Below are 26,760 nucleotides of genomic sequence, written 5' to 3' on the forward strand. Positions count from 1 at the left end.
ATCGCGTGCATCAGCACTGACGTAATGATCGCTACTCTGACATTGAAACGATGGTATTTACATTCATTGAATGTCGCAATCGAACACCAGTTTCAAGGGAAGCAAACATTTCTATAAAATCGGCAAGGGAATCAATCAAACGATTAAGGTGGAATTGATCGTAATAATTAAATTTTCGTTTCGAAAGTGAAATCAAGACCCGAAATATAGCGACACTTTGTATAAAATGGAGAAAGACGACATTCCTACCTGTTGATTGGTCGACAGGCAAGTCGATTACGCCATTGACCGTCGACCACCATCACCGTTGATCAAAGGAAAATCAAGGAAACGACCGTTATTGTCGACTGAATGTACTGTCAAGGACGGCCGAGAGGACTAACCAAAGAGAAACCGAGAGAGAAACCCACAGGATACACGGAAAATCCATAAGAACGAACTGCCAATTATTTTATTCCCTATACAAAGTCGGAAAATTTCCCAAATGTAATAATTAGACTAAAATAAAGTTGTTAAAAAAAAACAGAGTAAAAAAAAGGACATAACTTCATTTAATAACAAATAAATCTATCAAAAGGAAGACTACTTTTGTATCCCACTTTATGAAAACACGAACTACGCTAAATGATGATGAGTTTCAACTTAGTCGGTGCTAAATACAACAAGCGGACGCAAGATTGAATGGCAAAATTGATCAATAATGACAGTTATTTATGAGAAAAATCAGAATAAAGCTAGAGTGAAATTTGAATGTTATTGAGATACACCCCTCCAACTGACATGTCAAATAGGTCAAGAAAACGTTACATATTAGCGTGTGATATAATCCGTCTGATCTTAATAAATGTTACATAGTTAGCAGTTATAGTTAGTTAGCCAGTCCCCTTTTCTAGTCTATAGTCGGGTGCAGTGCAGTCGACAGCAGAACTCACCGTGAATTGGACGCTGTCAGTGAAAAAAAAAAACCCGCTCCACTACACTGGTCACCACCGTCACTCCTTCTACCTGCAAATAATTAATGTTCGCGATAGAAGAACTGGTTCACTGTTAAAACATTTCACGACTTTTTCGTGGTTGTAGCTCCCAAAAATTAATAGTGGGAGATTCGTGGTTGTTCAATACGAAAAAGTCGTATAATAAACCACAACGAAAAATTCGTGGTTGTTGGTACCAATTTTTTGGAGAATTTAACGTCAATTTATAGGATCTAAATTATAGCTTTATATACCCTTAATAATATGAATTAAGCGAGAGTTATCAAACAATAAATGAAAGAGTTTCAAAATCGAGTTAATAACGTTTTATTTCATACAACTTCGAAGCCACAGTGTAGAATGACAAAAACACAATTAGATACTAACAGTTAGCACTTTTACACTTTGCAATAAGCTGGTCTTCGACTCACAGCATCAATTGTCTTCTTCGCCTTCACTGCATACTTAAGGATCAACGGTGGATAAGCCAACCAGTTCTCTACGAACGTTTGGCAGATTTCCGTGACGTCACCAGGCTCTCCTCTCTAAAATCGAAGAAAGAAATTCAAAAATTAAATGAAGTACAGTGTTGTATATATTACAGCATACTCACGTTTGTTTACTAGTCTTTCTTGTCCTAACTTGACTTTGGATACTTCGAAAACATTCTATCCACAACAAAACAAATCAGGGTGTGGTGAAGGTTTGTTCTTCAATAGAGTTGGAACCTTTCTGTAGATGGCTTAACTCTCTTATCAATGGCAATTTGTATGTAGCAGAATTGAGTCGTACAAACTCTTTCTTGTGTTAACAATGGGGAAAGCTTGATTAGATAGGCTGCCCATCACTGTCATCCAATTGTTGAGTTTCACCATCTAAATTACAATAAAATATCCTTAGTCAACTATCGATAAATGTTCTGTAGATGGCTTACTTCCTCATCAATGGCAATTTGTACATAGCAGAATTGAGTCATTCAAACTCTGTCTTGTGTTAGCGGGGAAAGTTTGATTAGAGACATGCTGCCCATCACTGTCATCCAAATGTACAGATTCACCATCTAAATTAAAATAAAATATCATTAGTCAATTATCGATAAAAGTTCTGTAGATGGCTTACTTCCTCATCAATGGCCATTTTCTACATAGCAGAATTGAGTCATTCAAACTCTGTCTTGTGTTAACGGGGAAAGTTTGATTAGAGACATGCTGCCCATCACTGTCATCCAACTGTACAGATTCACCATCTAAATTACAATAAAATATCATTAGTCAATTATCGATAAAAGTTCTGTAGATGGCTTACTTCCTCATCAATGGCAATTTTTACATAGAAGAATTGAGTCATTCAAACTGTCTTGTGTTAACGGGGAAAGTTTGATTAGAGACATGCTGCCCATCACTGTCATCCAACTGTACAGATTCACCATCTAAATTACAATAAACTGTCATTAGTCAATTATCTTTAACAAAAATTCGTTAAGTTTCTGAAAAAAATAGTTGAAACACACGAGACAAAGTCGGTTCAGTGCTTTTATGCTGCAGGACTTGACACATTTTCTCTAGATCATTTCTCTTATCTTTTTCTTCAACATGGTTATCAAGACAATGTCATAAGACCTATTAATTGAACAATTGATTAATTCAACAAACACACTTTTTGTAGACTTAGAAAAATGTATTACTACCATAACGTAGATTAGCCGCCATTCGAACACGAACAACTCGGAACTTTGTTTCTGGAAGAAGTAAGAACGATCACTAATTCAGCGTTGCCGTTGATTTACTTTTTGTGTTCAGTCTTAACCATGTATTTTAGGGGCTTACAACTACCAACATTTTGGGGTTTTGGTGAGAACAGCGGACTTCGTGCCAATAACCACGAAAATTTAGGCTACATACGAAAATTTCGGAGGCGTTCCGTTTTTTTCGTGGTTGGCAACCCCGAAAAGTTAGTAACCGTTTTAACAGTGTTTGGACCTTGGATACACGTATGGATTAACGACAAGTTGCACGACACATTTCACTAGCAAATTAGTTAACTTGGACAGTTCGATGACAGGAAATAGAAAAGGATAGATACACAGCGGTGGTAACATGCTTATGCAAGATGCTTTTTTGCCGGCCAGGAGTACTTATGAAATTTTCATACTTTAAATTATTTTGCGTACTTATCTTCTCATCATACTGATTTTTGAATAAGTATGTTGATGGAGGATAAGTACGTTGATCAGTTTTATTGAAAAAAAGTTCTGACTGTATTGAGATTTAAACCATTAACCGCTGGAATGGCAATCCAGCTTGCTAACCTCTCAGCTATAGAGACCTTATCATCAGAGGCAAATTGTATGAATTAGTTGCATTAATGGTTAATGAAATGGACTCTGTCATTTTTTTGTTGCAGCAGACTTTCTCGATCGGACGTTCTGTCCGATTGGTGACGATCTCGCAGCGATTGACGGGGCAACTTTGGTTGACAAAAACTTGGTCACCTTGTCCAAAAACTCGAACTTCCTTCATTCTGACGCCGTTCTACTCTAAAATGGTTTTCGTTATTAGGTTTTTCTGGATAAATCCAGTGTTCTCGACACTTTCATGCTGGTCCGTTTCCCTCGCCATTTCTCTCTTGTACAGACAATAGCACAACACCATCAAATACCACACAAGGAACAACAAACTTACAACTTGATGGGGTGAAATAGTTTTTCTTGCGAGGTGCATCGATTGCATCGTCGTTGGTCGAAGTTAGTCACATCTATGCGACTTTGAAGTTGAAGACGGTTGTCTTTCTCTCTTATACGCTACTTAGAGCAGAGAAAACATTGGAGTACGTTTATAAATAAAGTAAATACGTTTAGTTTATGATAATTGTGTTGCTTAAAGGACTTGTTCTTTTTTATTTAACATACTTAAGAAGCATTAACATACTTTTTAAAACTTTAAGTACGTTAAATCTATGATAAGTGTGTTGCTAAAAGTACTTGTTCTGTAAACATACTTAATTTCATTTTATAAACATACTTATTTTTTTGTAAGCATGTTACACTACGAAGAAGCATGACATTTTGCTTTTCAGTTTGTTTATAATGCTTACCAAAATGCTTAACGTGTTAAGTAATCTTAAAGTGCTGAAATAGGGCTAAAAAAAGCATCCTACCGCTGCTGTGTAGATTTCTCTTAAAAAGAACTGAGCATTATCTCGATAGATTAAAAATAAAATCATTAATCAACTCTACGAGACATTCCCATGGATAGGGGTAATAAACATCTCGCGCAAATCTCGCATAACTCTAACTTACATCTAAATGTTTCATTTTCTCTGTTGGCTCTATTGACAATAAGAACAACTTATAACAACAACGACAATATACATAATGTTATGCCATTCTGACCTAATGGCTTTAAAACAAATTTTAAATTGCAACTTGCTGGCAGATCAGAAGTCATTAAAGTTTTTTTCATCATGACAAACTTACTCATTTAAACATGGTAAGCAAATTACCATAAACAAATCCTAGGATTGCCACGCCAAAACCTGTAGAATTAAAGGGAATTTAAAACCTCCACCCAAACGATGAAAAACCGTCATGACGGAGACAATTCAGAAACAACAATAATCACCAAAATTCAGAACCCAATGCTCTAAATGTTAACTTTCATCACAACACCCCAAAAAACATAGGGCCTAAACAATACTCACATCACGGGGGCCAAGCGAATAAATCACCTGAAACCAAAATCGACCATCAGTGTTACTATACTTGACCGATAGCAATTTCACGCTTAACATTACACTACAGTTTCTCAGAACTTACTGAATTATTTGAAATCATTGAATCAGAAACACGAATCAATAAGCAACTCATCATTACAGACTTAATACAATAGAAAGTCCAATTACCTGATAAAAAACACCAACAAAACGCCAGGGAAACCCACCAAAATAAACCTGTAGAAGGAAGCATGGCGTTAACAAATTTCTTAATATGAAAAATAATAATTCAAACAGATGTTTCATCAACAAATAATAAGTTGTCATCCAAATACATATACAATGACATGTACATGGACGAATGGGAAACGCAGCCACGGCTCAACAGTTGCTGATTTCGACCGAAATTGAATACTTGTCCTAGTACTTGTCTCGCCAATACACCTAGTCAGTTAAAATTGAATTACTATATGGAATTAAATTGAATGCGGATGAAATAACGAGTAAAGTAGTATCTTTTACTTAAAAGAAATAAATGTTAGAAACTATTGTTTCTCTCTTCAAGAGGAACCAAATTATGTAGTCCCTTTCAGTGAAAATGACTTAAAAAGACTGATGGAAACATTCCAAACAAGTTCGGTTTTTATACGGAGGCATTATAGATTAAACTAAATGTTTTTACTTTCTCCAGTGTAGGAATCCAGAGGCATACCGTCCGAGTCTGATGTGTAGAATTCCGGTTTAACTAGTGCTCGTAACACGGCTGCCTTGTACGCACGGATGTGCGCTTCCAAGTCCAACGATTTAATCCAGTGTAAATAATAACGTCCTACTTGATTGACGTAATGAAAACAAAAGATATATATCTATAGAATTGTCTGACGGAATACTCCAACCGCGAACAGAAATTTTCTTCTTTTGCTAAGTCGAATATAGCTATAAATAAAATATATTATGAGAGAATAAAAGCGTTTGAATCGTGCGGTTAAGTATTAAAGGAGCCGCCCGTATGAAAACGCCCCTTTGATTAATCACTGATAATTGAAGGATATTAGCTTGATTAATTATCCAATGATTATTGCCATCAAAATTGGGACATGATTATTACTGACTAAGCATAAATTTATCACTGAGAAATGAATGGTTTTTCATTGATTTTCAAATCATATATTCACTTACTTTTGACTGATTTAATGTGAAGTTTTCAATGCTTTTTTATTGATTAGTTTTTCTATGCTTTTTTAATGATTGATTTTTCAATGCCTGTATCCAATGACTTTTTTTATAAAATTCAAAAGCTAAATTTATCTATACTAGTTTTCTTTCTCTACCAGTTTTGAACTCCTGTTGTCGGTTTTCCTTACCCTTGTTCTCCTTTTTTATTTTACTTAATTACCTATTATCTGTTAGAATTAATTGTAGCACGGGTTGAAATTTTCCGTATCGGGACTTGAACCATCGCAACTTTGAGTGGTAGCCAGACTCTATAACCAACTACCTATGACGTTGGACATTCGATAAATTTAGTCAGTTAAAGTATCTAAATCATACGTGTCTATATCAGGCGTTGTGATAAACTATTTTTTTCCGAAGAAAAAGAAAAACGTGTTGGTGGTGTGTTTGGTATTTTTATAATCATTAAAAATTCTTTCACAAAATCATGAAATAACATATAAGAAAAATGCTAGAAATAGGATAGAGTCCAGTAACGAAATATTTGTCATTGCAAAATCAATTAGCGGATAGAAATTATAACCGAGCCCGAAACAAATCATTCATTTATCACTAGAAACATCATTATATTCGGTGCGTAGCACTATGACGGAATCGCAGTAGTAAAAAGGCGCTTAAGTATCGTACTATAGTAATTTGTATCACTAGTAAAATTGAAAATGGCTACAGTGCATCACTAGTAAAACGTATCTCAAATAATACCGTTCGGTAGAAAATCAAAATTTTCTAAATAATTTATTTATTTCATACCAACAAATGGTCAACAGTAAATTGTTTCATAATTCTTTTTCAAAATTTCGTGTGAAAAGGGAAAGTGATACAGTAGTATTTTGTAGTATAACGACAACGTCTCGTTAGTAACAGGCATCAACAGTAACACCCCCTATGATCCAGTATGATATTCACGGCTTCGCCGTGATGATCCCGAATGTAAATTTCACGGCTTCGCCGTGGATGATACCGAATTTAATTTCACGGCTTCGCCGTGGATAATAATAAAATTATGTTCACGGCTTCGCCGTGATTGATAATAACTTGACGTTCACGGCTTCGCCGTGGATGATAATAATATGATGTTCACGGCTTCGCCGTGATTGTGATTCGGGAATTACCAATTTTATAACCTAACCTAACCTAACCAAACCTAACCTAACCAAACCTAACCTAACCTAACCTAACCTAACCTAACCTAACCTAACCTGATGTTACTTGTGAACAGAAATACTAGTGAGACAATTTATCAATGCAACGAAGTTCTTATGATACAAGAACCACAAGAACTTCGTTCTTATGAGACATTTTACTTAAAGAACTAGTTATTAATGGGTACTGTTTCGAGTTACTAAACAATGAAATTATTAGTGATATATTTTACTAATGAAACACTTTACTTTCAACACTATATATTTATGAGCAAAAAAAAAAAAGCTGTTATTTATGGCCACCTTTACTAGTGCGATTCCGTCACTGTGAGATGCACCCATTATATTGTCATTTAGGATATTATCGTTTAAAGTAGGTCTCAAAATTATGGTATCTTCCTTCATATTTACGATGATTACGCTGTTCGCCTAGGAGTCGCTTTCGCGTTAAACCAAGACTACCACCCGTCTTACCATCATCATATGAAGAAGATACCAACTGAAATCATACTCAGGTGTCATTTTCATTGATTCATATTTATAAGCCCCGATCTGGGATTGAACACGGTACCTTTCGATCCATAGGAGCGTGCGATAACCATTGGCTATGGTTGCACATTCAATTCTATATTAACCATGTTGACAACGCCGTATGTTTCTTACATATGGAAATTCACCCTTAATATCATTGATTTCGTCGCAACAAAATAATATAAGTCAATGATTCTTCATAAGAAGAACGTGAAAAGCATTCCAAAGGCCTTTCAGTGATAATTTATTGATATTTGAGAAATCATTTGTAATGGTATTTCATTTACTATGTTCACTATTTAGTAATAATCGGCAATAAAGTCAATGAACTATCAGGAAAATATTAATCGGGATAACTAATGATTTAACATTGATAATCAGTGAAAATCAAATGATTCTGGAAATCCCTGTCGTGATATTTGTCAACTGTGCTAGGCTGCTAGCCACTGAAATATCATTAAAATTTATGTTGGGAAAACTTAGTGATTTAAACTGAGCAGTTTTCAATCAATCAATAGAAATCATTGGATAAAAAATCATTCTCAGTGATAATTCTTAGTGGTAATCCCTGAAATATCACTGAAATCTGAGGAAAGCTCAGTGATATGAACTGAGAAGTAATTATAAAAATCAATAGCAAGCTGTATAAAAATCATTATAAAATCAAAACTACCGCCGTTTGGGACTCATTGAACAATCATTTATTAATCATTGGAATGATTTCTTAGTGATAAATAGATGCTGATTATTGATTTATAGGTGTCAATGAAGTATGGCAATAAAATGATAAGAAATTCAAAGGTTTACTGAAAATTACTGAAAATGTAAATATCAGTAGAAAATCAGTAATTTTTCAAAAGAAAATATTCCATGGATTTTTACGTTATGTTCATTGATTAGTTCAATGACTAAATTAAGTTTAATCACTGTAAAATACTTCATTTTCTGGATCCAATGATATACCAATGAGTTTTTTGGACTCTGTTCTAATTTTGAAATATCTTTGATTTTCCAACGATTTGTTACTGACTTTGTAAATTGATTTATCATAGAAAATCATCGCCAGTGATATTTGCGTGACATTCTTACTGACATTCTATGACATTTCAGACTGTCTTTTGATTTGTTTATGATTTTCGTTGATCTGCAGTGATTTTCATTGACTCATTTCCATACGGGCGGTGGGGTCAGTCGGAAAGATGAACCCCTAAGGACGACCTGATAAAAGACCGGTTATCAATCATAGACGGCAACACATTCATTTTGGGATCTTGATAAGCAGTGGATGTAATACGACCCTGAATGGCCGCTCATGGGGAAAACATTCAAAACACTCACAGACATGTCTAGCTGCAATACGAAAACCGGTCTGTCCGTCTGGGTGTCTGAAAAGCGAACGCGTTCTTTCAATCAGGCCGGATAAAAGTACTGAAAGGGAAAAGTTCGTTTCCTCACCAATGGATTTATAGACAATAAAAGAAGAAAATTATGGGCCTCTCCTAATTGCTGGTTTTAAAGGACCCTGGAAAAATATTGATTGAATAATTTTTAGACATTTTGTAAGGATGTCTTAGTAATTGGTTTTCAGCAATGTTGCACATGATCGTTGTCCTCTCCTACATGCTGCAATTTGAAATTACAAACTCGAAAATGTGATTGATGCTGGAAAATAATTGAAAAAGTTTTTTTACTCAGGATTGTAGTTGAATCCAATCAGAGTAGATGACCTTCTATATAATTGGGGATGACATAAATATCGGTGATTCTTATGTTGTTGATTGACTCGCTCCGAAACCTGTTTTTAATTTGATTTTTTAATCTATAAGCATACAATTGAAACTTTAGCAATGTCTATCATCACAATCCCAAAACAATTGCATGTTTTTGTCGGCGTTATATTGTTCGTGGTGGGAATAACTTTGCGGATGCAAACAGACTGGCGAAACCGTCCTGGAAATAACTACGGACGAGTCCAACGGATTGACAGCGATGTCAATAAGGCTAATCAAATATTCAAATGAAAATAAATCAAAAGATTAAAATAGTTTCCAGCATAATAATAAACCGCTGTTCTGTAGCAACGTACATGGGTGGCAGCTGTGAAAAACAACTTTGCCGATTTTCCTCGTCATCCCACCAGACATCTCAAATAGATATTCTGTGCATAAAAGAAAAGGATTAAAGCTTAACTGCAACGTAATGTGAAAGGAAACGTGGGTATAATTCTAAAATACTTTTCCATGCAATAGGCCACCAACAGGACGTTAGAGTCACTAATCAAAGCTCCGCCGCACTTCTTTTTAGGGCTACCTAAAATTCCAAACATGTAGCCATTTATAAGATAATCAATACCAAACACGATATAGCCTACAAGTTATGAATAAATTAACTTACCATGAAAGGCCAGTCACGAATTTCGGCATCAATTCTGCCACCAATCTTTTCGCTAATTATGATAATTATGAGCATATCCAGCAGCAACTGAATGAACACAATTAAGAGATGGCATCACTTGTGCGAGTTAGGGAGAAACCAGCGACAGGATTCCAGTAGCTCAGTACACTAACGAAGACGAAAATGGTTGAGAAACATTTGTGAGCACCAATAGAATTTTAAGTGCCAGCAGCGCAAGTGAATCTTAGTACTTGATTTAGTAACATTTAAGAGGAATGAAATTCGCAGGTACTATAAACTTTTAAAAAAATTAATACCTTGAGTCTTACAACTACTTGATGCAGATCAGACGCAGATATTTTTTCCCGACTTGGACGACACTTTTGATTCACTTGTGAGCTGGGCTTCCTTGTTATTGCGGGACGATCACGAAGCACTGAGGGACCTCAATTCTTACTAGCTGTAAACTCCGTACTCTAATGAGCCATCTTCCCTATGAAGTAGTAAACGAAAAATGGATGAAAATTTGATTGCAAATGATTGAGCATCATTTCCATATTAAGAAAGGCTTAAGTTAGTCTGTCAAATACTTGCCGTCGTTGTAAACAATCCGTATTAATACCCGTTTTGTTTAGTTGTCTTGCGGCTTTTTTTGTGTCTCGAAGTCGACGTGAGCGAAATGCCAATAAGTTGTTGGCCTTATACATAGTCCTAATTCGTGCATTCTCACTTTAATGCGGCTCAAACTCGTCCTTTGTTCAGTCAAGTTCAATGTCTTGCTATTAATGGTAATAGTAAATTTCCATTTCACGATGGAATTAATTAATACATGTAAAAAAGGTCCCGACATGATGAATACCTTCATCTCCATTCTTCCTAGCTTTTAAATATTCATTGATTTCAAATCGTCAAGGAAGGATCAATATTTGGGCAGGGATTTGCAAATTTGGGTCTGTAAAATAACACGTAGCTAAACTTATCTGACAGGGACTTTGACATGAAACCTTTCATGAAAGAAATAACAATCTAGAAGTAGGCCTACAATATTTTACCTATTTCTATCTTGCACGAATAAATGGCATGCTAGTTGGTTGTGTTTCTCGGAAAAGTTGTCGTCACCACCATGGTTGTTGATATAATGGTTCCCACTGTCTGTGTTATAAGGTCCCATAAGGCAGCTGATTTTTTTGTGATCTTTGGTTGCTGCGACAGCCCCGCGACCTGGTGTTGGAAGGGTGGAAGCTTACACTGAAACAACACAGAAATTTTCTAAGTCCCTCGTAAACAAATCAGAGCTATGCGTACTTTGCGGCTTTGCGCATCCGTTAAACAGATTGATTGACGATTTTCTAATTAAGATTAATTTCAGATGATAACAATAGATTTCATTGGTTCAATTTATAACTTGTAATATGTATTAACATACATACAATTTACATTTAGAAAAAAAAAATTAAGCAAGTTTTGCCATCTTGAAATTTTGTCGCACGTTACTATCAACTTCTGCCAAATTACGTTCTTGAAAACGCTTTGATTCAAAATGATATCTAACTTGTACGAATTCCATTATTAAATAAGGATACGAGTCAGCACGGTGTGTGTCACAAAAAAAAGGACAAAGATTGAGTACTTTGATTTTTGACATACAAATTTCGTAACTATCTCTCACTAAATAATGACCGTCATCTTCAAATTGAGACGAAATAATCTTTTCCACTTCCCGTATTGATTGAAAGACTGGGATTGTAACAAAAATTAGTCCTCCTCTATTGCGAAAAGCTGTGTACTGCTTTGCAGTGAAATCGTCTGGCAAATCAGCCTCCTCACAAACAACTGTTTCTTTACACTCTTGGCAAGATATTAACTGTCCCCTCGTCTGAAATTTCGGTTCAAATTCTACTCTCAATTGAGATTCAGATTCAGATTGTAGTTCTTTTTCAGGTGGAATGTGTAGGAGTGTATCAGAAGTAGGTTCCTGGAACATGTCTTCTGTTGTTACACATGGTAATGCCACAGGTTCAGCTGCTTCCATATCATTTACTTTTCCTTTTTCAGCGTCAAGTTGGTGTATAGCTGTAACATAACATGTCATGTTTTTAAAAAATATCTTATTACACTTAGTTTTTAATTTACCTATGCTATTTGACGTTGACTTCTTTGCATGTGATGGGATCAATACATTGGTGTTGTTATTCGACAAAAATGATTGATTGTCCAACTGCAGCTTAGGATTAGCAGCTTTAGACTTTGCTGTTATATTTCGATATGGTGACTTAAACCTATCACTGTGAACATACTTCTTTGCAGCAGGTCTTTCGAGTACGCTGACATCATTTCCTGTTAGAAACATACAGAATTAGCAGTATTAGTATAACTTAACATTGTCATGGATAATTAAAATTTGAGAATACCTAGCAATTTACTGGGCCGAGCACCTGATTTTAATTTCCATTTCGGATAACTGTAAAACACGCCTTGAATTTCTCTCCCTTTGAGTATGTCGCTCTCTTCAAAATGAATACTGCAAATTCTGGACTGGCAAGTGAGTCCTGGCTTTTTAATAATTTCCTGCCAGGAATTTAGACACAACTTCGGTGGATGGAAAAACGCAAGACTTTCATTTTCTTTGTTATAAGAAGATTTACAATTAAAAACGAAACATGGTTTGCGTGACATTTTACATTAATCTGCATTTCCGCCATTAAAACGTGAATTCTTCGTTTCTGCAGTAAGCCATTCAGTTAGAGATTGTGTGGGCAGATGGCAGCACTTTCGTAGCAACCATGCCCTGAGGAAAGATCATTGACGGAGAACTTTCAATTTTTTTCTTATGGGACCTTATAACACAGACAGTGGGAACCATTATATCTACAACCATGGTCACCACTGTGGATTCGTGTTTCGTCACTTTAAAACAAAATTTGATGACTAGCAAATTTACAATCAAGAATCTCTGAACAAAAAGAATGCTATGAAAAAATTAACAAACGAATTTTCATTATTTACCGCAAGGAGTTTGACGTCGTGGACATCACGTGGATCTTGAAAGGAATGGATGAAAGGTCGCTGAGAAAACTCTGGTTTTCATTTGACAAGAGCAGATGCAGCTAGTTTATTTTGACAGTAGGGAGATTTGAAAGGAATGGGACCTCCCAATCTTTCCATTTACTTAACGTTTACCGACGTATACATTCCCGGTGTTTTTATTAGAATTAAATTAGTCTAACTTGTAGACTAATAATAAATTAATAAGGTAGTGGCAACGCCCCAAAAACTATTCCCGCCATTTAGGAGGATTTCCGCAGTCGAAGGCGGCCATGATGGATTCATTTCCTTACCCTGCCTCTACGTCTGAAAAGGAAGGGCTGTGATTCTTCGAACCAGAGATCAAATTTTCGTCAAGAATAACAATCCAGTTAACGTGGAGGACGTTTGAAATCGGAATTGGAAATTTCAATTTTAGATTTCTGAACATGCGCACACTCGAAAGAAACACACACACGACCGCACCCGACACGAGGCAAGGCCTTCCAAGAAGAAGCACAATGATACAGGGGATTCTGCTATGGATGGCGGCCATGATGGATTCACTTTCTTAATCTGCCTTCTCGTCTCAAATGAACGTCTGATTCAAAACTGCCAAGCGTTGTCGTGCCAAGGTACTGTATGTGCCAGTGATAACTGCAAGTACAGTATGCAATTTACGTTTGTGCAAACAAGTTATTCGGTTGATTGTTTTGCCTTTCCCAAAATGGTGGGAAAGAGGCGTCTCTCGACTGGTGAGTACACTAACATTATTGCACATTATTTGCACAATTGGCAAATTGAAACAAGTTCATATATGTGACAGATGACAAGAAAGATATGTGAAAACTTTATTCCAGGATTGGTCTCAATCAGAAATATGTAACATTTTCAGAAGGAATAACTGTTCAATGCTGTTGTCTATTCAGTATTTTTGTTGCTCTGCAAGGAACCATCAAGCATTGGGTATGTTTAGGATTTCAATGACAATTATTCTCTTTTTTAAGCAAATAACGTTGATGATCTATACTACTTTTGAAAATTACAACAGGCTTGGTGAGAGACTGCTGTATACTCACTAAACTCTACTCTCAGTTTAGCAGATCTGAAATCAATCAAATCAACTGGATATTCAGTGGTACATAATTTATTTGCTGGTTTGGTGTGTGTTACTTTTCTAATATAACAATCCATTTCATAGTTTTTAACAGGGAATAGCTAATAATACTTTGAGTGTAATGTCAACTTAAAGCAGAACACAAATTTCAACAAAATTTGAGCCACGAATCACCTCATCACGCTCTTAAATGTCCTCGCCGAGAGCTCCAGTATCTTGTGGTGTGCAGCTACATCCAGCTGCGACGTTAGTGGAGATGATATTTTCTGGTATGCCGGTCGCAGGATTCCTAATGGAAACCTGTAGATTCGTCATCAGCTGTTTGCAACTGCGTCCTGTCCCGCAATTTTCATTTTTGCAGGTTCCTGAGCAAACGATTTCGTCGATGGCGACCACAACATTTCCCAGTGGATGATCGTTTTCTACGGTTTTGTTTTCAACTTTGAAAGGACAAACCGTTTGGGAATGTCGGCCGAGTTCCTGCAGTTCGTCCACGATGGAAACGGCACGTCGTCTTCTTCTTCAGGCAGTCCAAGTTGACCGGAACCAGTTGCGCCAGTGCTTGGTAGGACCAGGCAATGAGCTGCGGAGACACAAAAGGTAACCAAAAGCAAGATTGTTTTCATCGTCAAGGTAATGATTGAAAGAAAGACTGGGAGTAATTCAGAGCAGTAACTATGAGCCGAGTTCAAAGTGGTTGTGATGGATTCAGTTCTCGAATCGATCGGTTTTATATGAGAATTGAAAGTTTCAAGGATGTCAATATCCGCAGCACATATCACATCTGTTTGAGGTTTTTGCAAATCATTCTTCTCTGTTAGCGGATTCCCCGTTTAATATTTCCGTTGATTTAGTGACGCAAGGCGCGTCGCTCTACGTCATTAAAAAATTCATTTATAACGTTCTACTGATGAAGGTCGCCCAAACATTGTTTACCTTCCCGAAATGTGGTTGATCCTTTATCAGCCAGGTCTTTCAGCAGTAGCCTACTGCTCGTTTAAATTTCCGTTTATTGTTCACCGCGAAACATTAAACTTTTGGGGTTTCGGAAGGAAGTTAACCATCGAGTGCGCTCGTAAGGAAAATCACGAAGGGGGGGGGGAATGCGGAATACGTGACGGATGTTGGAAAAGTTGTTACCATGGTAATAGTACATTGATTCTATTGGAGATACGTGCTTGTTGTTTTCGCCGTCCTGTTTAGTATTTCCAAGCCGCGTTCTATCCTTCCTAACCGAACGTTCGTCGGTATCTGTGCCAGTTAACCGCAATTATTCGGATGATATTGCGACGTGGTAAAATCGGTTTCCTCTTGCAGCGGGATTAAACACATTTCGCCATTGACCCAGTCGAATCCATCAGTTGCTCAATTGTGTTTTTGATTGTACAAAAATTTTGCAATTGTGTTTTACCTTAATTGAAAATTTGGCGGGAAGAAACCGTATGGGTTATTGTTTTGACGGAAACGGAATAGTGTTGTGAGTTTGTTTTCACGATTGCTGTTGGAAATCCGTCATTTTCTGTTTCCCGCGTTTGCGCATCACCCACGTTTAATGTTCAGTTCTGGAATGGAAAATTTGTTCTGCCCTTGGGTTTATTTTATTTATTTTTTTCAGATTTTTGAAATTTAGAATTCTGGCCTGTTCGTTCAATTCACAGTAAATTTTGAAGTTATTTTTGGCACGTCGCATTTCTGTCTAGGTATTTTGGAAAACATTAACTCGTTAGATTACGTGATCTAGCACCACTGCTCTTTCCATTAGTAATTTTAATAATTCTTGTTATCTTGGCCTTTCCGATTATGGTGGGGGTACTGGACTCTTATAAAATTGTCGAATCAATTTAGCAGACGAGTGAGCTGGTAAATACTTTTGTCTCCTGTTTATTCAGAAACCTGTATAAATTAATGGTGTGCAATAGTGCATTTAATACCATGGCTTATAATAATCAATATTAGTCTGCCGAAACTGAATTTTTAACTAATATAAGAACCAAACGCCAATCTAACCAAAATCTAACCAGCAGTATAACCAAAAAAGAAGAGTTAGTTCTCAATTTTGTATTCTTGTTGGTTGTCGTCGTTATCCTTTTGATTTTAATTCTTATACAGATCAATCCAGGCCCTGAACGCCGAAATAGCAGTTTTAAGGCCAGTAGCACTGCAATCAGCTGTCATTAAACAACAAAAACGGCTCGTTAATTGATTGTAACCAAATGCCTTGTATACATTTAGATACTCACCCTTGGTATAGCTGTTGATTCCAACCAAGGTCCAAGTCCCTGGCGCCGAAAGAATAACTACTGGACCGCCGACGTCACCCTAAAATTGTATTTCATCGTCTTGTTGAAAAGTTAAAAAAAGGTTGACAAAGAATTGATTTCTTACTGCGCAGCTGAAGGCGGTCGTAGAAGCGACACAGATGGTTGAGTCGGAAACATATTTGCCAAAGTCCGGCTCAACCCTGCATTCAGAGTTGGCCACAATTCCAACTTTACCTTGCATCAAAGTAGCGCTTGGTTTTGTTATGTCTGGAAATTGAAGTAAGAAAAAAGAAACGCTAGATTGTCTTAAGTTCATTCAATGACAAACAGTTGGTAATTATTTGTTATACCTGCCGTTCCCCATCCCAAGACAATGGCATCCTGGCCGGAATATTGGTCGGGGTCGGTATTGGCCGCTGCCAAACAAACAGGTTGAACAGTATTGGAAATAATCACAGGCGAATCCATTGTTACGATGGCCACATCATTGGCCTAATGACAAAAGTAAAATTAAGAAATGATAATTCGTTGTTTTTTGGTTCAACTTACGTAGGTAAACGCATTGAATTTGCCGTTAAGGATAATTTTAGTCGTTCTCCTCGTCATCTGGACGTCTGTTAGGCTCGTCATGCCAATCAATACGGTCACACCTTGCATTTCAAATGCAGACATTCTTTATATGTGCAAGAAAAAGAGAAATGCTTTGCTGAAATGAAACGGTGAGTGATTATTTTGAAATCTAATTACTTTTCAAAGCATTGAGCCGCTGTGATGATTTTAGTGTCACTAATCAAAGCACCACTACAAAACAATGTACCTGCACTATTTTTCAGGGTTACCTGTAATCGAATTAATTTAGTATTTTAGTATTTATTTAGTAGTTAACAGGAATGAATAAACTTGCCATGAATGGCCAAGCATTATTTTTGGCTTTGGTTACGTCCGCGCCCGTGGTGACCCTTCCGCTAATCAATGACCGTGTTCCAGGAAATTTGGCTGGCCCACGGCCGCACGTAGCCGGAGTTGGGGCTGGAGTTGGAGCCGGAGTTGGAGCTGGAGTTGGAGCCGGAGTTGGAGCTGGAGTTGGAGCCGGAGTTGGAGCTTTAGTTGTAGTTGGGGCCGGGGCAACTCCTACCTGCTGCCGTAGTTGCACTTCTTCAAACTGCCTAGTAGATGGGCTAGTAGGAGTAGGATATCCGAAGAAAAATGGCCATCCTTCGTAGAAAACCTTCTGCGGCTTCTGTTGCATGATTGCGTAAGGATTGAACCCTGGCAGCTGAATGATTGTTTCTCCGTTGTAGTTCTTGCTTTGAATGGGGGAATCAGCAACTAAACAACTCGTCACATTTAGCAAATATTTGTAAAGAAAGAAATCATTTGTAATTTACAATCGACGATGATGGCGTCATCTGTTCGAGTGACACGCGGAAGGACGGAACTAGCGGCAGGGTTGCAGCAGCTCAGGAAAGTCACCGTCGCAAAGAAGAGGATGATTTTCCCTTTTTGGTAGCCCATCTAAATAAGATTATGTAAGGAATCATTTAATTAACCATTTTAATTCTCTGAAACTTTTGTGATCAGCCATTGTCATTGAAATGAAACAGCAGGACATTGAAAATGTAATTATAACTAGGATTCAATTTACTTGTTAAATCAAATATTTATAATTTTTTAATGGATATTACCTTGGTTTTTGCAGGTGCTCTCGACTTGGACGACACTTGTGATTCACTGTCGAGCTGGCCTTCCTTTTTATTGCGGGATTGAAGACGCCGGGAAGAAGCACCGCCCTATCATTCGTACTTGTTAAACTCCATTGGATTGAGCCAACACCCTTTTGATTACAAAAAGAATACCAAATCAATGTAAATTACGCATTTCAAGGTTATACTGATTTTAGGTGTCACCCGAGCGATAAGGAGAACCCCAGTCCAACGTCGTTTATTGAACCCTCCAAATTCCCCGTGATCTTGCGTGACTTTTTGGCTATCGAGCTTTTTCGTGAGCGAAATGCAAATCAAGTTGCTGGCCTTCTATAATACCCTTCAATCGGGGAGTTGATTCGGGTCTCATTTCTTGTTGATAAAAGTTATCCACCTGTTTAAATACATTACCTTTAGTGGTGTATTTTTATTGGTCGAATGAGATTCTTCTTTTGAATGCTAAGCTAAAGGTTTCCAGCGAAAGAATATTTTCATCATGCAAATTAGCCTAAAGATGTAAGAATCGCCAATATGCTAAAATTGTTATCACGTTTGTTAATATGTTAAAATTTAAAAAGAAAATTAACCCTGGAATATTTTAATTTTTTAGAGGAGCTGTTTGAATCCGAGAATATAAATCAACGTGATCTTTCGCAAGAACTGGATTCGCTTAATTACGGTGTTTCTGCTTTTAAACAAATATGGAAGCACTCGAACACAAATGACATTGAAGGAAGTTGCAATCACAATTATTGCTTGAGGACTTGCAACTCCAAAATGAAACGCAAAACTCCACAGAAATGCAAAATAACTCTCCGGTCGGGAAAAGTTGTCTAACATGGAGCTCAGCACGTTCACAATAACTGGAAATTTGGCAGCAGAGACTGGGCGATACGATCGGAAAAGTTCCAAATGCGATCAACAGTGCGACAATAGTTACTTGATTAAAATATGGAAATTCCCTTTTGGGTTTTTGGACGGTTGTACGCCAATTATGGTTGGGTTCGAGGGTATTAGTGGAGAAAGACAATTCAAGGAGATTAAACTTGAGTTGCTGTTACTTTGTTATTTATGACACGTACATGTAGAGCTGCAAGGGCGTTCAATGTCCTTTTGCATGAAACCGATGAAACTGGAATCTTCGTTGAATTACATGTGTGCTGCCATGACACGGCCATTTTCGTGTGTTTTTTTTTTCAAAACCCAAAAGAAAATAAAGTTGATCATCTACTATTTTCAACATTATGTAAATGTAGCAATCGAATTGATTATGAGAATGAAGCAAATCGACATTTGAAACTTTGTATATTGAAACAGTGTATCGATATTTAATAGCCCCCCACCCCGCCTCCTCGATTCGTCATTCGAGATTCGACTAGTGTGACGGTGTGACTAATGACTCGTGTGATTTCGTCCGTAATTCGAGAAACTCGAAAGTAAGAATTGACATTGCTTTTAGCTCAGCAACTCTTATTAGCCTCTTTCTAGATGTAGTCATTGTAGTGAGCCATTCAGATTATATAATTTATGTAATGCCAATATCCTGACCAGACCACCTAAGAAACATTTTTTTCTGTGGTAGCCTTCCTTGCTTTGCCTGTTTTCAATTGGATTCCAGTTGGGCAAATCCAACAACTATAAGTATTGTTTCAAAAGTGATTATAATGTTCTAAGATATTAATACATCTCTGTTTTTTTCAACGTATTCCATTCACAATTGGTCCATTGAAACAACTTTGGATGTGACAGGAAAGAGATACACCATATCCACGAAAAGTTAATTCCAAACTTTGCCTCTTATCAAAGCTGTGTCACGTGTGCCAAGGTAATAAATTAAGATAGACCATAAATTAATAGCAGCTTTGTATGTTGTTGTCCTTTCAGTATTTTTGCTGACTCCAAGAAACCCTTAAACAATGGGACAACTTCAACATGCTTCAAGTGCAATTATTAAAAAATCTTTGAATGCTTGCCATTACTTAGATTTGTTAAAAAGGATTTTGATGTGGATTCCTCTGTTTAGTAGAAACATCAACTTTTTGTTGTGAGGTATACCAACATTTTTTAACAAATAACATTTTGATGAGCTTGACTACTTTTGAAAATGATAATAGGCTTGGTGTATCATCTAGGTATGAAGCTACTATGTGCTCACTTTTCTCCGAGTTCAGCAACCTTTACATCAATGATCACAACTGGATATTCAATTGGTACACTAGTTTATTTGCTAATCTATGTTTGTTACATTTCATAAAGGAAAACTTGTACATTTTTAGTTATTTCAACAGGGTATTATTGCGTAATAATACTTTGATTGTGTTACTAATGTCGACTTGAAGCAGAACCGTCAACAAAATTTGAACCATCGGTCATCTCGCTCTTAAAACGTCCTCGCCCAGAGCTCCAGTATCTTGTGGTGTGCAGCTACATCCAGCTGCGACGTTAGTGGAGATGATCTTTTCAGGTAGGCCGGTCGCCGGATTCCTAATGGAAACCTGTAGAGTTGTCATCAGCTGTTTGCAACTACCTCCTGTCCCGCTACAATTTTCATTTTTGCAGGCTCCCGAACAAACGATTTCGTCGATGGTGACGACAACATTTCCCAGTGGATGATCGTTTTCTACAGTTTTGTTTTCCACTTTGAAAGGACAAACCGTTTGGGAATGTCGACCGAGTTCCTGCAGTTCGTCCACGATGGAAACCATGCGATACTGGACCACGTTGTCTTCTTCTTCAGGCTGCCCAAGTTGACCGGAACCAGTTGCGGCAGTGCTTGGTAGGACGCAGCAATGAGCTGCAGAAACGTAAAAGGTAACCAAAAGCAAAATAGTTTTCATCGTCATGTTAATGATTGAAAGAAGGACTGGGAGTAATTCAGAGGAGTAACTATGAGCCGAGTTCAAAGTGGTTGTGATGGATTCAATTCTCAAATCCACCGTCTTTATATGAGAATTGAAAACGACAAATGGAAAAGGTTCAAGGATGTTGATCTCCGCATTTATTTAGCACAATTTAGTAATTGCAGGAGGTTTCTACAAATTATTCTTTTACGTTCGATGATGCCCATCTCAATTTTCCATTAGTTTTATGACGCGCGTTGCGTCATTTTACGTCCCCCAAACATTGTTTGCCGTCTCGACAGGATTTCCAGGAGTTCTGCACGTGAAAATTTCCGTTATTATTGTCAACCGCGTAACATTAACTTTTGGGGTTTCGGAAGGAAGTTAACCATCGAGTGCGCTCGTAGGGGAAAACGCGGAATCCATGACGGATGTTGGAAAAGTCGTTACCATTCGGATGATATTGCTAGGCGGTAAAATCGGTTTCCTCTTGCAGCGGAATGAAAACATTTCGCCATTCACCCAGTTGATTTCATTCGTTGCTCCACTGTGTTTTTTATTGTTGTACAAGAGTTAAGTAACTGTGTTTAACCTTGACTGAAAAACGTATTCTCGGGGAAGAACGCGTTATTGTTTTGACGGAAATAGGAGTAGTTATTGTGTTTCGGTTTTCACGATTGCTATTGGAAATCCGTCATTTTGTGTTTCCTGTTTGCGTCGATTCGAAACCCAGCAGCCACTATAGTGTGAGATATTCGTAGTTCTGAAGAACCTTTATTATATCCTTAATCGAAATGCTGTGTCATACTTCTCCAGTGTTAAAAGGCACGGTTCAGAAATGCCACAGCATTAGTTACATTGTTATATTGTCAGTCGTCATATTTTAGACATGTAGTCTACAACTGAAGGTTTCAAATTATTTTATTGTAATATTTCCTTCTTCAACAGATTAAAAGGCAAGATCCACAAAGAAATGCTACACAGAAGTTCCCTGGTCGATTTGTCAAAAGTTTCATTCTTATCACACGAAGAGGTATTTATTTAAGGTTATAATTTATTCAATTAATTGCTAAAATTATTTCAATTTCCCGAAAGATATAGTTCTAACCCATTGTTGGTCGATGGTGTGAAGCTGTAACCAATTCCGCTGCACGGCCCACCCAGAAAGCCTACCTCAGATAAATGACATGAATGAATATTCAGCTTTAGGTAAGATCTGTCTACTTAAGTATTGTAAAAGAAGTTGTGATCAAGCTTCATCATCCTCCCCTTCTTGTATTTTGAACGAGAAAACTATCGAGCTTTGTTGATGGGTACTACTTTTAAGCGTCTTTGTTTTACCGACTATTAGAATGCTGGTTTAGGTTTAAGAGGTGCAAGGCTAATAATTAAAATACCAAAACGACATGCGTAGAAACGAAAGCTGTAAAACCCTTTAAGCGACTTTTTCTTGTGCTTTTCACTCGAGAGAATGTTACGTATGCAGAGGAAAATTTAAATAACAATTTCCTTACATAAAGATTAACCGTAGGTTGCTTTGAAACTTTTAATTCTTTGAGAATAGCTGCCTAAATGCAATGTTCGATTTATTGTGGGTGTTCAGTCGCCAGCTTATAGTGCGTTTTATCAAATTTCGTCTTTTGCTTTTATGTCGATGATTTTGTTTTGGAATTATCCTAAACAGATTTTCTGGGAAAGCCGCGAAGTGGCGTATTCGACATTGCAAATAGTTCCCCTGTTGTGATTTTTGATTCATTGCGTAATACTAGAATAAGGGGAGTCTATCCATCTTCATTTATGTGAAGGTGATCCTATCTTTTAATGATGATTTTAAAATGCCGAAATTTGCTGTAGGATTCCTCAAGAAGGCCGTAAACTTCAAATCGGAAAATATTTTGCGGTTAGCTCTGGGTTAGCTAGTAAATGTTGTTGAAGAAATAGCATCGCAAGCCGTGTCCTTCTATCAGCGTGTTGTACGTACAACAATTGGTTAAGGAAATTTCCCCCCTTGGCCTGATGAAGTAAAACCCCAACTCCGCATTCCTTCGCTAACTAATATTTTTTTCTGATTGAATCACATCTATTTAATATGCTCTGCTAATAACACAAATTTAATTTAAATTCACTGTACCTTGAAAGAGGAATAAGGGAGAAAGTGCAGATTCGAGAGTTAACTCGCCTGCCAGCACCGTCTTGGGGTTGAAATGTTGCACTAGTCGAGATGAAAACACTTCATGTACGATCTGCCTGGTTACGGTATTTTTCTTTCTGCAGCTTTGCCTTTGAAATGGCAAGCTGCTAGCGATGACGTCAATAAACCTTTATTAACACGCATGTTGCAGGTCCTTCGGGGCTCAGTAACAGTCGACTGAATTTCCGTTTTCTTTCAGCGTACATTTAAAAAAAAATGCAGTCTCAGATGTGACGAAGCGTATTGTATCTTGCGTGAGAAAATCGACGTAAGGCCCCTCCTAACCAAGGTGTTCTTGCTCGTATTTATTGAAGTATTTTCTGCCTTAATATTGCTTGCCTTCCGTTTTCACTAATTTTCTGTTTCTAAGATGGGAACTCCAACAACTTCTGCGATCCTCCTAATCCTTTCCATCTACCCGACTTTGACACCGGGACCACCTATTATTGCCGACTTCTAATGGTACTTCCGGACTTCCGGTAATCCGCCACAGCTCGACCGGCTTTCAGTATTAAGCCCACATCCGAGACTCTATACAATTGGTGATTAAAATAATTTCGCTCTACTGTAAAATAGTAATAATTGATTCTTTCTTTGCATTGTAAATTTGTATTCCATTTTTAGACGAATCCATCGTGAAACGTGCATTAGAAAACCGGGTCCGTTTTGCGCCCAACACAGATGATTCTCGGAGCGTTGCGCCTATAAACGAGAATGACAGAGACCTTTTAATTTCAAGGGAGATGGATTATTTGAAAATGTCCATTAGAAAAAAACTAAGAAACCGCTGGGAGGAAATACCGATCCGGCGAACAGTGCTCCTCTTTCCCGTTGCCAGGCAACAATTTCTTCCACGCTGCTCGTCTACTGAAAAGGAGAATGCGTTGAATAGTAAATTGATGTGCGGATGAAGACGATTTCGTGCTAGTCGGGGATGCAATAGATTTATCTAACCGAGTAAGTCATAATTCCGGTAATACTTTAGGAAAAAAAACTACTTATTCTGCGATAAGAGCGATGCCTGATATTTCCGAAGAACAGATCCAGTTTCAATCACAAATTGTTCTTTTTCGTAGATTATCCTCAGCCAAATTTTCATTCACAATCACAATTCACAACCTGCTAAAATTGTGCTAATTTGCCGATTTTCCATTCGCCTTTCGCCCTTTGATCGCAATTTTTATGATGTCGCAACGGTGCCCGTGCCCCTTCCCCTCCGTAGAGCCTTTCAAAATGGCGACGACGTTACAAATTGTGATTGACGTGTCGCCTGTCGCCGTTCTCAACATATTTTAGGATTTTTCGTTTTTTCCACGAGGTAATAACTGACGATGGCGCAAATTTTTTCCCTTCTGGCCTAGGCTTAAACCCAAAGAATTAGTCAAATTACTATTTGTCGTAATGTGATTGCTGAATTTTAATAGCAAATTTCCATGAACAAACTATTTGGGGACTGTTTTTAAGGACCTTCAAAAATAACTTCACTATCGAGATGAATGTGATATATTTGCCTTTTTCCTTTGATTGTCTTAAACACTACTGATGTTGCTAAAAGTTAAATCAGAAACTTGGAGAGACTTGTGGCTTGGATCATTGGATGTGCACCAACAGTGATTAACGATAGGGACTTGTTATTATCTGTCTATGATTTGTTGTAAACATCCTCGTAAAATTTGTTGAGCTGTGCTGTTTTTGTTTTTAGATCAAATGTTTTTTTTTTTTTTTATGATTGAAGACTACTAGAAATTGGAGTACACCATTAACAGTTTTTTTTTTTTTTGTAGATGGAGTGGATTTGGAGGAAGATCTGTATTTACCTGTTTTAGTACTGGTGTGATGTGTGACAGTTGGTTTTTCTTGACTAATTTTTTTCTTGAATTCAAGTTTGTACCAGTAAAATTTAATGATATAGACTGTTTTTATTTGTGTTAACTGGTGCAAGATATATTTTTGAAACCAACTACTGACTAAAACTGGTTCCAGTTTGGTAAATAAGAACATCAATCATTTTATAAATAAAGACTTCTAAACTTGTGGGCTATCTCAACAATTACGCTAAATATAAGCAACTGATATTTCAGCTAAGTGTGAAATATTTATTGTAATACCAATTGGAAATACAAGTACAAGTTGAATAACAAGATAAATTGGAATTGCTTTATTGTCCCACCTCCACCCACAATTCCACCACATTTTACAATCACACACATTATACATACATACACACACTTAAGTTAACCCGTTGGCTGCCACGCCATACAACCCGTAGGTTGTTTTCTACTTTCTACGCGCCACGTCTGAAGGATCCATGACCAAGGTGGGACTTGCCATTGCTGACAAGTCCGGGCTGACACGGTGACAGGAGAAGATGGAATGCACAACCTCTAGAATCCATCACCGTATCGACAAGGGGGGAAGTCCCTATGGTGCATTGCCTAACAGGGCCTTTCGGCGAATCTTGGGCAGGTGCAGCTGTTCGATCCCAAGGCACATAAGACCAAGAGACCAAACAGTGCGGCCCGTGCTAAGGAGCTAACATGGGGGAAACAAAGGCGTGGCAGCCAACGGGTTAACTAACAAAACACTCATACCAACAATAACAATAGATGATCCGCGTAGAACTTGTAGGCGGATGTCACTGCACGTTTCTGTCGTGGCTCGTAGAGATGCTGAAGTCTAAACCCGTCTGATGTTCACAGTCTGTGGGCCGCATCCTTTCGGTCATTATCAGAATGGCTAAATCAAGGAGAAAACCAAATTAATAACATTTACATTCACTGACATGACAAATGAAGTTACCTTGATAACACCAATCAGGTTTCCTAAGCTACCCAGAAGACAAAATGAGTCAAGTGGGGATGAAGACTAAATTACTCCAATAGTTTTCCCTATGACAGAAAATTCAAATTATTTAGTTAGTTATTTTAGAATTTTGTCAACTTTTCAACATAAAATCTAAAATATTGAAAGAAACTAAAGGGGTTATGACAAAAAAATATAACTTACAATTGTCTGAAGAAAGACAGCAATATTCCTGCCTGTGACTGTAGGCAGCCGCAGCAGTGTTGAACATTTATGTTGGTAAGTGCCCTGCCCTGCATCTTTTCACGTGACTTCTAAGATTACTCATGTCCTACATAATGTTTTCCATAGCTTTCCCTGTGACAGAAAATACAATTTATGACATCAAATAAAAGTTTAAAATTTCTGAAAGACGTAAAATACTTGTCTGTCAATGCAACATTTGTAGTAAAACATGTTCGGAAAAAAACAATACATGTCCACGCTGGGATTAGTGACCTACCAAGATCAATAAAAACCAGATAATTATGATTAATATTAACTAAATATGAGAAGAGGTATTTAAAAAATTCTATCATTGGTTTTTACCTGTATTAACTGGATGATGCATTCAGCAGAAAGTCGATTATGAAAGGGTTGTTGATAGCTACTTGAAGGCTGATGCTTCCTTTCGCGTTCCTTCCTCCTGTTTCATTCCAAATGTGATCCAATACACACAGAGAAAAATGAATCAAACAAGTTGTACAGAAATAAACTTGAATTTACTTATGAATTAATCGGTAATTTGGTGGAAAAATAGGAACTTTTGACAACAACACAACAATCCGCCATTACATG

At 37.3% G+C, this 26,760-nt stretch overlaps 2 protein-coding genes and 6 long non-coding RNA genes across 21 annotated transcripts; 3 read left to right on the forward strand and 5 right to left on the reverse strand.

Moving 5' to 3' along the window:
- Nucleotides 1-1,285: 1,285 nt before the first annotated feature.
- LOC124338382 lies at nucleotides 1,286-3,000 on the reverse strand. The gene is made up of 8 exons (XR_006917763.1): nucleotides 2,989-3,000; nucleotides 2,662-2,953; nucleotides 2,485-2,593; nucleotides 2,280-2,403; nucleotides 2,094-2,220; nucleotides 1,909-2,034; nucleotides 1,588-1,849; nucleotides 1,286-1,519 (listed from the first exon to the last, which is right to left on the reverse strand). It is a non-coding gene; the product is annotated as an uncharacterized LOC124338382 (long non-coding RNA).
- Nucleotides 3,001-9,710: 6,710 nt separating this feature from the next.
- On the reverse strand, nucleotides 9,711-11,107 carry LOC124338428. Of its 3 annotated transcripts, none has more exons than XR_006917826.1 (6): nucleotides 11,038-11,107; nucleotides 10,845-10,937; nucleotides 10,303-10,764; nucleotides 9,986-10,153; nucleotides 9,826-9,901; nucleotides 9,711-9,749 (listed from the first exon to the last, which is right to left on the reverse strand). It is a non-coding gene; the product is annotated as an uncharacterized LOC124338428 (long non-coding RNA). The 3 variants fall into 3 exon arrangements; XR_006917825.1 differs by having other exon boundaries at nucleotides 9,717-9,901; nucleotides 10,303-10,478; nucleotides 10,608-10,764; XR_006917824.1 differs by having other exon boundaries at nucleotides 9,717-9,901.
- Nucleotides 11,108-11,389: 282 nt separating this feature from the next.
- LOC124338283 lies at nucleotides 11,390-12,799 on the reverse strand. 3 transcript variants are annotated; one of them, XM_046792410.1, is made up of 4 exons: nucleotides 12,397-12,799; nucleotides 12,119-12,322; nucleotides 11,926-12,058; nucleotides 11,390-11,847 (listed from the first exon to the last, which is right to left on the reverse strand). In XM_046792410.1, exons 1-4 carry the CDS (start codon nucleotides 12,659-12,661, stop codon nucleotides 11,439-11,441), a joined length of 1,011 nt encoding a protein of 336 aa, XP_046648366.1. In that variant the 5' UTR covers nucleotides 12,662-12,799; the 3' UTR covers nucleotides 11,390-11,438. The 3 variants fall into 3 exon arrangements, with proteins under 3 accessions (XP_046648366.1, XP_046648367.1, XP_046648365.1); XM_046792411.1 differs by having other exon boundaries at nucleotides 11,390-12,058; nucleotides 12,397-12,574; nucleotides 12,645-12,798; XM_046792409.1 differs by having other exon boundaries at nucleotides 11,390-12,058; nucleotides 12,397-12,798.
- A 1,049-nt stretch (nucleotides 12,800-13,848) lies between these two features.
- Nucleotides 13,849-14,485, forward strand: LOC124338414. The gene is made up of 3 exons (XR_006917809.1): nucleotides 13,849-13,975; nucleotides 14,061-14,147; nucleotides 14,211-14,485. It is a non-coding gene; the product is annotated as an uncharacterized LOC124338414 (long non-coding RNA).
- A 1,179-nt stretch (nucleotides 14,486-15,664) lies between these two features.
- On the reverse strand, nucleotides 15,665-17,059 carry LOC124338332 (chymotrypsin A-like). Of its 2 annotated transcripts, XM_046792475.1 has the most exons (5): nucleotides 16,937-17,059; nucleotides 16,738-16,879; nucleotides 16,512-16,654; nucleotides 16,367-16,445; nucleotides 15,665-16,294 (listed from the first exon to the last, which is right to left on the reverse strand). In XM_046792475.1, the coding sequence occupies exons 1-5, from the start codon at nucleotides 17,057-17,059 to the stop codon at nucleotides 16,221-16,223; spliced, it is 561 nt and encodes a 186-aa protein (XP_046648431.1). In that variant the 3' UTR covers nucleotides 15,665-16,220. The 2 variants fall into 2 exon arrangements, with proteins under 2 accessions (XP_046648431.1, XP_046648430.1); XM_046792474.1 differs by having other exon boundaries at nucleotides 15,665-16,445.
- LOC124338398 lies at nucleotides 17,018-19,261 on the forward strand. The gene is made up of 5 exons (XR_006917787.1): nucleotides 17,018-17,106; nucleotides 17,375-17,893; nucleotides 17,969-18,006; nucleotides 18,087-18,606; nucleotides 18,703-19,261. It is a non-coding gene; the product is annotated as an uncharacterized LOC124338398 (long non-coding RNA).
- A 192-nt stretch (nucleotides 19,262-19,453) lies between these two features.
- On the forward strand, nucleotides 19,454-25,053 carry LOC124338370. Of its 9 annotated transcripts, XR_006917736.1 has the most exons (13): nucleotides 19,461-19,526; nucleotides 19,673-19,731; nucleotides 19,840-19,915; nucleotides 19,975-20,139; nucleotides 20,205-20,300; nucleotides 20,379-20,554; nucleotides 20,650-20,901; nucleotides 21,879-21,963; nucleotides 22,026-22,139; nucleotides 23,492-23,663; nucleotides 23,746-24,078; nucleotides 24,344-24,439; nucleotides 24,906-25,053. It is a non-coding gene; the product is annotated as an uncharacterized LOC124338370 (long non-coding RNA). The 9 variants fall into 9 exon arrangements; XR_006917734.1 differs by having other exon boundaries at nucleotides 19,454-19,731; nucleotides 20,367-20,554; XR_006917735.1 differs by having other exon boundaries at nucleotides 19,454-19,731; nucleotides 24,198-24,439.
- A 1,148-nt stretch (nucleotides 25,054-26,201) lies between these two features.
- Nucleotides 26,202-26,760, reverse strand: LOC124338401. The gene is made up of 4 exons (XR_006917791.1): nucleotides 26,689-26,760; nucleotides 26,512-26,605; nucleotides 26,347-26,421; nucleotides 26,202-26,280 (listed from the first exon to the last, which is right to left on the reverse strand). It is a non-coding gene; the product is annotated as an uncharacterized LOC124338401 (long non-coding RNA).

This window comes from Daphnia pulicaria, chromosome 4, assembly GCF_021234035.1.
Source record: "Daphnia pulicaria isolate SC F1-1A chromosome 4, SC_F0-13Bv2, whole genome shotgun sequence".
Classification (NCBI taxonomy): Eukaryota; Metazoa; Arthropoda; class Branchiopoda; order Diplostraca; family Daphniidae; genus Daphnia; species Daphnia pulicaria.

Excerpts from the sequence above, each read along its gene's own strand:
- LOC124338332 (XM_046792474.1), bottom strand. The coding sequence starts at position 17,059 with ATGTCTGCATTTGAAATGCAAGGTGTGACCGTATTGATTGGCATGACG. Across the intron at positions 16,880-16,936 it reads AATTCAATGCGTTTACCTAC|GCCAATGATGTGGCCATCGT; the intron begins GTAAGTTGAACC and ends TTTTGTCATTAG. Across the intron at positions 16,655-16,737 it reads CTTGGGATGGGGAACGGCAG|ACATAACAAAACCAAGCGCT; the intron begins GTATAACAAATA and ends TTCAATTTCCAG.
- LOC124338283 (XM_046792409.1), bottom strand. The coding sequence starts at position 12,661 with ATGTCACGCAAACCATGTTTCGTTTTTAATTGTAAATCTTCTTATAAC. Across the intron at positions 12,323-12,396 it reads TCGGCCCAGTAAATTGCTAG|GAAATGATGTCAGCGTACTC; the intron begins GTATTCTCAAAT and ends TGTTTCTAACAG. Across the intron at positions 12,059-12,118 it reads GTCAACGTCAAATAGCATAG|CTATACACCAACTTGACGCT; the intron begins GTAAATTAAAAA and ends GTTATGTTACAG.